At 41.9% G+C, this 9,220-nt stretch overlaps 1 protein-coding gene across 6 annotated transcripts in view; it reads right to left on the bottom strand.

Moving 5' to 3' along the window:
* Positions 1-10: 10 nt before the first annotated feature.
* Positions 11-9,220, bottom strand: part of EFCAB5 (EF-hand calcium binding domain 5) — a 43,341-nt gene continuing 34,131 nt past the window's right edge. For 2 of the 6 annotated variants that reach the window (XM_072882465.1, XM_072882466.1), the window contains 9 exons: positions 8,930-9,219; positions 7,880-8,052; positions 6,907-7,147; positions 6,019-6,171; positions 4,674-4,774; positions 3,584-3,837; positions 2,775-3,004; positions 2,476-2,572; positions 15-863 (listed from right to left, as the gene is read on the bottom strand). In XM_072882465.1, the coding sequence (XP_072738566.1) occupies positions 724-863; positions 2,476-2,572; positions 2,775-3,004; positions 3,584-3,837; positions 4,674-4,774; positions 6,019-6,171; positions 6,907-7,147; positions 7,880-8,052; positions 8,930-9,219 (1,679 nt within the window). In that variant the 3' untranslated portion in view covers positions 15-723. Of the gene's footprint in view, positions 864-2,475; positions 2,573-2,774; positions 3,005-3,583; positions 3,838-4,673; positions 4,775-6,018; positions 6,172-6,906; positions 7,148-7,879; positions 8,053-8,929; position 9,220 lie in introns of those variants that run through there. The other 4 variants (XM_072882469.1, XM_072882467.1, XM_072882468.1 and 1 more) reach the window with 4 other exon arrangements.

The raw sequence follows: 9,220 nt of genomic DNA, 5'->3' as shown, positions 1-9,220 counted from the left end.
GGCGCCCTCCCCGCGCAGCCGGTTGCCGCCGCTCCCCCGCGGCGTCGGAGGGGGGAGGTGGGGGGGTGAGAAGCCACCCGGCTCCCGCCAGTCATCACCTACCTGGAGACGTCGCTTGTTGCCGACGAAAGAAAGAAAGAGGAGTTTAATTTCCCAACATTTTATTAGAAAAGTGATTCTGCCAAAAGAAACGTTATTGGAAAGATGAAATCTTGCTGCAGACAGTGCAGTTGGCTGTAATCTCAAGCTTTATCCCAATAAGAAAGCTTTTTTTGCTATATTAAAAATGTAGGGCTTTTCCGCAACATGTTTAGAAGAACTTGACAAAATGCTGATTAACAACCTTTACTTAAAATTATTCCTAAAAAGTAATTTAAGGAGACTGACTCTTGAAAATTTTTGCTGTATCATTTATGAGCATTGTAGCTTGGTAGTCATAAACTCGTTCCTGCCTCTCTCTTTTTCCCATCAGAATTAATTAAAAAAAAACCAAACAAAACCTTTAATCAAGCTTGTAAAATTTAGTAGCTATACTAGCAAAACTGTTTCCTTTAATGTTTGTATTGCTATTTTCTTAAGAATCTCTAACAGACTTCCTACCATCTTACCAACAAATACTTGGTGGCTATGCATAAAAAATAATTTAAGAACCCAGTTAATTTAATAAAATATGTTAAATACCAGTATAACTAAGGAGGAATTAGAGATTTAATTGGAGGCACACTAGAACTGGATGCCAAAAGGGGCTAAAGATGGAGCTTTTTTACTTGCGATCTCTGCTAGTGACAGGCAGGCGTGTACCCAGTTGTACAGGTACTCGGCTGGAACTGAGCCCTGATGCCACACCGCTGCTCTAGCTACACCTGAAACAAAGAAGAGAGGTAACTCCAAAAGCCACGTCAAAGCTGTGACCAGTGTTGTGACAAGACCCAACAGAGAAGATCATCCCATCAGTGGAGCTTTCCCCGAGTCCAGTAATTCCATCCTGGAAAAATGGTGATGCTTTGAAAAGCACACAGCATTATTGTGACAGTGAATGGTCAAGCACAGGAGTGCTGCCTTTTTATTATAATTTCTTTTGTATTGTGGTAGGTCCCCTGTTGTACAAAGTGCTCTGATACGTTTTAATGCTAAACATTTGATAATTAAAAATGTAAAGAGAAAAGTGCTTTTTTTCCAAGCTCAGATTTTATTTAAGTGTAATATCCTTCAAAGCTCTTTTACTAAATGCTATGAAAGGTCACCACAGAATCATACCATTAAAGGCTGCTCTGTCAATAGAGTGTAGGTTGTTCTGTGCTCTGTTCTGTATTACAGCACACGTATATGGAACATATAGGCATCATCCAACATACACCAGGTGTAAACATTGATGGTCATTTTAAAGGAATTCCTATAATTGTGAGTTATACCTGTATTCAGGCCACTGATCTGTCACCACTCTCTCAGAGTAAGTTCCATCCTGGGCAACCAACCTTTTGTAGCATACCAGCAGTTTGCCAAAGCTATATTCTTTTAGTTACATCTATGTCGCTAACTAGAGGAAGACTGGATGCTCTAGGCCTGCTTTATTCTCTCCAGTGAATTAGTTTAATATATATGAGGAGAACACATGAAAGGGGACTATGACTGCATTAAGTGTTCACTGTTCATCGGTAGGCAGGGTACTGTTGATATCCCCAGCTAAATTAACAAGTCTTGTCCATATTTGACTTTTAACAGGCCTCTCAGTCTGGCATTAGATCATCAAGAGAGAGATCTCAACAAGAACAACAGTCATTTCTCTTGCAGAGATGTTACAAATAATAATAGCCTCTTGACTGCTCTGGCACTGAGAAAGCTCACATGCATTAAAGGAGAGAAATACAGACTGAAACCCAAGCTCCTGTATATGGCCAGTGAGTATATTAAGTACCTGGCAGATGGTGTTTACAAAGAGGAGGGCTCACGCTGTCCTCCCACAATCGTGTTGCTGTTTGGAGCTGGGTCAGTCCCTCAGACAGGGCATGGAGATCTGAGGTAGATTTACTTGCCAAAAGAGCCATCATTCTTAATACGTCTTTACATATTACTTGCCAAAAGAGCCATCATTCTTAATACGTCTTTACATATTACTTGCCAAAAGAGCCATCATTCTTAATATGTCTTTACATATTACTTGCCAAAAGAACCATCATTCTTAATATGTTTATCTGCGGGTTTACAATAAGATCACTTGTTCTGGTAGGTTTCAAAGCTGATCTGCTCCCCTTTCCTTAAGGCAGTGAATTTTGATTCTAAATTTAACAGGTTGACTTTTATTGACCAAAAAAGACTGCCAATATTTAGGACCCCTTATCTGTTGTTTAGTCTATTGTGAAATCAAAGTTAATTTCTGAAGTAAGGACTTAAAAACACTCAGCTGAAGGTTGCCACTGACACTGTGTCATTGCTGAGCCGTGCCTGGTGATCTCACAATTAGTGTATGATATTTACCAGTGATGCAGTCCAGCAGCAGCTCTGCTTGAACTTGCACAGATGCAGCAGTTGGATCAAAGCAATAAATCTCCTGAATCAAATTGTCATCAAGTTTCTGCAATGCAGAGAACAAAAAGAGTCAGGTGGTGGTGAAAAACTTCAGAGAGGGTTACAGAATTAATGATGGCTAAGTCAAACATATAGGAAATCTGCAGGTAATGAATTATTTCACTGCTAATTCACCCTTGGCAAATTCCACTATATCTTCCTGGGGGAGAAAGAACAGAAAACAAAGTCTCAATATTTTGAATTCTCACCAGTATACACTGACTCCAGTTCTCAATCTCTTCTGAGCCTTTCCAGTTTGGATGGAAAAGCAACAGCACAGCCTTAACTATGTGATGTACCAGAGCTGGCGGTTCTACATAGCTCTTTATTTCGGCAAAGCTCTCAGCATCAAGTTTCTGGACACACTTGCGCAGGTCCTGCAGCATGAACCAGTGGAACAGAATCCCTGCATGCCTCAAATTTGCCACGTGTTCTGCCTCTGGAATCAAAAGCAAACCTTTCAAGAAGTTTCTCAGAAACAACTGCTGCTCAAGACTTATGTTATTGACTGAAAGGCTCTGCCCTCTTTATGATTAACTCTTTTTCTCTTTGCCTAACTGATTAGTATCCAGCCCAAGTATCCTATGAAACTTTTAAAAATGGGTATGTGCTTGAGAAGGAGACAAAACTTCCCTCAGGGGCAAGCAGAGGTCCTGAGACCATGAAGGGTTCAGGCATGCAGATAATTCTGGAACTGTGACATTCAAAATCTTTTGATCTTAACTGGGGCAGTTCTGAGGAGACATGCGAGGTCCCTGATAGAACAAAGCACCTTGCTTCACACCTTTGATTTCAGTGGGAATTGGGCATAAAATATCCTGTGAACCAGAGTCAAAATCTAAACATTCTGTTTAACCATACTCTGCTAAGTACTTAGGCTTGCTCAGGAGTAATTTATGTGTAGCAAAGGTTTGTATTTGTCTTTCCATACGAGTAGGAATGATACTTTAGATGTGGTTTTACTGAGATTCCTAATTTCACCCCTAAAAAACCTATCCTTGCTCTGTATGCACAATACCCAGTACATAGGTTGGTTCTGTTTCCTCTAAAGACGTCTTCAGTATCTCAGAGCAGGCAGCTTGGGCCATCTTTAGCATTTTCTGCAGGTCTTTGTGTTCATGAAGTGGTAATTTCTGATGGTGTCCAATGCTGATATCAAATATCCCAAGAGCTTGTCCTGATAGGTCACGGAGAGGTACTGCAATGTGGTATTCTCCACAGACAGAAGTGCGAACGACCTCTGAACTGTCTATGCACTTAAATAGGTAAACTCTGAAATAAGAGTAAAGAGAGGAAAGTGTACTAGACTTTACCATTCTGGTTTCTTTTGGCAATTTATTTAGCATATTTTAGTACGATGCCATTAATCTCTTGTTGTTAAAACAAAGGTCTTACATTACCACATAACTGTTTATTTCCTTGAACTGAAATATGCACAGCTTTGAGTATCATTCAAGCCATATACGAAAAGGAGAAAACAGCATTGTGGAACACAATGTTGCTTAGCCAAGGCAATTGCTGAAAATCATAAGAATTTAACAAACCCAAATTAGGTTGTAGTGTTGCTTTGAAAAGTTTCCTGCTTATAACCATATTAACATTTGTTCTATAGAGTTTTATAAAAAGTAAAAACATCTGCTGGGACAGCAAATGGCTGTTCAGCCAACTTTGATAACAAGGATGATATGCTTAAAAGACAAGTGTGTGAGGATCTTGGCAGTGGAAGGAAACAGGTAGTTGAAGGAAATGAGACTAATATGGCCAGGAAAAAAAACAGATTATTCTGAAGAGCAAAATGCTTCAGTGTAGGCTCTAATCCTGCAAACCTTTCACAGCAGATGTAGAGCTTGCTTGGCAGATCAGCTGGTGAGCATTAAGTTGGAAGTTACGTTTTTGCAAGCCTAGACTCAAAGAGAAAATGCTCCTCACCCCTTCATAATTCCAAATCACATGCATATGCCCCAGAAGCCTTGATAGTGAGAGAGCTACAGCCAGATGCTCTTGCAGGGTTGCATTACCATGGGCTCTATGTAACGTGGACCATGCCTGATGCAGGCTAGAGTCTAGGGCCAGAGGTAACTAGTTCGATGGCAGGTGCTGGAGCCTACCTTAAGAGGTTTTCTTTTCTGAGGAGAACAGGAGAGCTATGAATTTCTTTTTGTCCTGTATTATCTGTAGTAATCACCTTGCGCAGAGCATAGTCACATGTCTGCCAGAGAGAAAAGGGAGATTTAGCTGCATCCAAGAAAGGAACAGCCATTTTGAAGCTTGGAGAGGGAGGGAATTGTTTATTTCTTAAAGAAAACTCCTATGTACATTCAAGTGCAATGGGATGGTTTAAAGACATCTCCCAACAATGCTTGGTTTTATTCCCAGAGTGTATTGCTCCAGACGCATGAAGAATGTGCCCTGGACCGCCCTCAGCCAGACTATTTAATCCATCCCCAGGCTCCACACTGAGGAACACCCACAGGCCAAGAAGAGGTTTCCCCTCTTTTTCCCATCCCCTTGCAGTCCTCTTTCTCATGTCATGTTTGTGTCAGTGTGCCTTGACACGTGAAAAGCACAGAGGGGAGCAAATGACCTGGCTATCAGGCAGCTAACAAGGGAACAGAGCAGACCCTGGAATGACAACAGAAAGCTGCCAACATAAACCATGCTTATCAGAGGAAGCAGCTGAATTATGGCTACAGCAGATGTCATACAGACTTTGTGATGACACAGGATCAGTCCTAAATATTGCATACACTTTTCATCTTCTTAACTCACTTGTATGCGAAGTGACAAGCTTCCCAGGGCCCAAGTGCCTGCTCAGCAACTGGAATGTGATCTGCAGGGAGGGGGGCTGCCTTTACAAGCTAGCTAATGGGGAGCAGCCACTTCCAGAGTTGTATTTACGTCTTGGCTGCTGACGTTAGTTCAGAATGAAGAGCTAATACATTAGCTAGGACATTCTTTTTTCCTATAAAATACCATAATTTTGACATGCACAGAATTTCCACAGAAGAGCATCTCCCTTTGTGGAGGTCCCAAACAGCAAAGCTTTAGCAGGCACTTGCAGTGTTGGCTAACCTACAGATGGATGGATGGATGGATGGATAGATAGATAGGTGTGGGGTTTTGTTCTTTTGGTTGCTATGCAGCTGTGAGCATTGAAGTAGGAGAATATTCCCTTTTTCAATGGAGAAGGGGCTATACTAGCAGTGCTCTTGAATTGTTTTACATGGGAGGATGAAAAGAATGAAGAGTGGCCTCCTTTACAGAGGGGACCTTCCCTCTCTACCTTTGTAGCCCTTTTGTTGCACAGACAGGCACAAGAATCTCAGGCAGGCTTCAGTTTTTATGATAAAACCACTGGGAAATCACAGGCAGCTAGAAATGGCAGGTCCTCCCTAAAGTAGCCTTGGCCGCCCCCGACTATTACAAGCCTTTTCACTGCAGTAATCTGTGTACCTTGTCTTTGCCAGGCTCCACCAGGTATGTAATAACAGTGTGGATGCTGGGTGCCCTGGGATACAGCCAGTCCAGAGCAGTAAGAGTCATTTGTAGAACATTTTCCAGCCTGCAGACATGGTGGTAGGCTTTGCTGAATGCCTGAGAAACTCCCTGTGAAAGCAAAATCCTCCAAATGAGCCGGACAGTTCCATATGATTTGGGAAAAAAGCTGGGAAACTTTCATGCAGTAAAATGAAGCAAAATGGTTGTTACAAGTTAACTTTAATCAGAACTTGTAAAGCTGAAAAGTGACTGTGAAATGTCCCTTATCAAATAATGCTCTAAAGCTCCAGAGTACCCGGGTCACAGCCAAGTCCTAAACTAGACAAAGTTGTTTTTTAGTGGAGGTCGCCAAATTGACTGGTAATGTTGGCTTGCTGCGCTCCCTGCTGCCCAGATGATGCATCCACAATAAGGCTGATTCTAAAGAGCATCCCAAAGAAATCTGGACGGCTGGTGCTTATAATTCGTCCACCATGTAAAAAGTAAGGTTTCATGCCACTTTATGGAAACAAACACACCTATGAGGTTCAGAGCTTCAGGAAATAAAAGCTACTATCTTTGGGCTTTGCACAAAAGTGCAATTAATTTACTAGTCAGGAGAAGCTTAAATAAATTATTGATGAAGTGATACCTCATAATCAATACAGATAATATGCTAATCACTAAGATATTGATACGGTGCTATGCTCACACCACTTTCACCATATACAGTAAGAAGGGGCCCACAGTTCTTTTGTTAGCTGTACATCTTACGTTTACTCAGAACTAACATGTAAAATTCACATGGTCCCTACACAGCTTTTTGAAGAGTGGTCTAACAAACTGCTTTCTGATGGTGCCCACCTGATAGAAACTGATCTCATGGGTCAGAAAGATGGTTTTCTCACACTGGTCCTGAAGAGTGTCCAGTCCTAGAATGCCAAAGACTCTCCAGCGAGCATCGTGCAATGGCAGCACCAGGAATGAACCTCTTCTCTCCTCTGCTGAGCGGTCATAGTTCCAGAAGTGGATATTTCCGTGGAGCTGAACTCTTGGAACATGGATTGGCTTTCCCTCTTCAACAGCCGCAAAGCTGAAAAATAAACTTATGAGGAGGTTTGTTCAGAGTAGCAGGAAACCTTTAGCAAAGCAAGAAATACTGCAGCTTTGATCTCTCCCTGCTTTTTGGCATTAGAAAAGGAAGGTGTTAGCTCCTTGTTCTGGCCACACCCAGAAATACCACATTTACCACTTGCATCCCAAAGACAGCAGTAATAAATAAGGCACTTTTCATCCTTAGGACATTTTAAAAACATCAACTAATTAAAGTAATGAAAGGGAATACAGAAGCGAGCAGCGGTTACATTTAACAGGATAGAAGAAGCAACATTTAACGAAAGAGACAAATATGTCTAGCTTTTGGAAACGAGAAGTAAAGAGGCATGAAAGCTGTTTATAGTGTAAACACTAGGGAAGGAAAGGCATTGTTCTCAGAAAATATCCTGTGGATGTAAACTGGTGTAAGGGAATTAATTTTTAAAGAAGAAAATGTAGGCCCAATATAATAGACTTTTGCTAAAGGATGAGATTTATTAGACTGTGAGCTAATCTCCCCAAGGAAAGGAGTGAAATCCCAAGCAGAGCAGTTCTAAGTAGACCACGCAAAGTATAAGGGCATGTATATGATAGTGAATCATTCCACAACAGTCCCTGGGGAGATTTCCTCTCTGGAGTACTCTAGCAACCTCTGTTTCCAGTGCACCCCAAACCACTCCCTGATACCCCTACCTTCCAAATATTTTGAGAAAAAGGAACAGTTATTTGCAGCTTTTCTTACCTTACTCCTTTCATGTCTCTGTAAAGTATCTGGTTTAGAACATATGGAGCATCATCTGCGGTACATGCCACATAGCGTAAGAGAATCTGTCCCCGCTCTGGTGAGAGCTGGTTCTCTTCCAAAAGGGCAATATATGCACTGATCTTCTTGTTATCCCCATGGGCTTCCGCATCCTAGCAACCAAATGTTTCCCATTACGTTATGTACATTAGCCAGTGGCCATTACACTTATTTCATGTACTTAGCACTTGTCTTATTTTTTGCTGAGATGCTGTTCTGGGTCACTGATTTTGTATGTATGTCATGCACCAACTGCATGACATGTACGTGCCTATGCTGTGATCGTGTCTGACCGCTACGCTCTGTTACAAGCAAAAACACTTGGTATTTTGATTGGCAAGGAAAATTGATTTCTTTTTTCCTGCTGCTAATGGGGAGAAGTTCATATAAAAATAACCCCTAATTATAACCTGTGCCTAAGCAAAACTCCTATGGGTTTCTTCTCCAATAGGCGATTCCTTTGGAACAATCAGACAAACAAGTGCCAGAGTTGCTATTACAAATCTAGACAATATTGTAAGAACATTTCAGCTACCACGAGAGAAGTTTTGCTTTGAGGAGGGCTTTAATGGTGAGGACAGACACCTAAAGTTGCAGCTGCAAGTTAAAAATGAAACTATCTCCACTACAAATTAACCATCTTTGTCCCAGATTGACTCTGGTGTGTTTCATTTCAGAAGCTCCAAAACTATAACTATGGATTTCCAGATCTGATGCGAGTCAGCTCTTCAAAAAGTGAGACATAAGTATCCATGAGATGCATTCTGTATTGGCAGGGCATGGATGAGAATTCTTGTATCGCAAATCTGACCTGTGACTCTTTCTGTGCATAACCATGGGCTAGCATCAGCTAAAAGCAGAAAAGCACAAGGAAACCAGCCTCAGACCAGCTTTGCATGCTACCTGCGAGTTCCACTCAAACGCACCAGGGTTTGAAGTCAGTGTCACAATCCCAACACAAATGACTCTTGTGCTCCCTGGGACACATACCTGGGAGAGGGCCTTAAACACTGCTTTGTAAACTGGTTCCATGCTTGCTCCACTGGTCTCAGCTGCTTGCTGGATATTGTGCAGCCATTTCCTCCTGGCTAAGCTTTGCAGGCACTCCATGCGACTTCGTTCCACGCTTGTGGTCAGAAATTCCACCAAATTATCAATAGCTTCATCCTCATCGCCAGTGAACTCAGAAGCAACTAACTCAAGGAAAGTCTGGAATGCCTTTGGGGATAGCTTCCCCACTCTGCTGAGCTGTGGGTAACGGGAGCAAAGCTGTTTCTTTGC

Source organism: Ciconia boyciana, chromosome 17, assembly GCF_034638445.1.
Source record: "Ciconia boyciana chromosome 17, ASM3463844v1, whole genome shotgun sequence".
NCBI lineage: Eukaryota > Metazoa > Chordata > Aves > Ciconiiformes > Ciconiidae > Ciconia > Ciconia boyciana.
The sequence above is the reverse complement of the archived record's forward strand: the minus strand, read 5'-3'. Positions and strand labels throughout refer to the sequence as shown.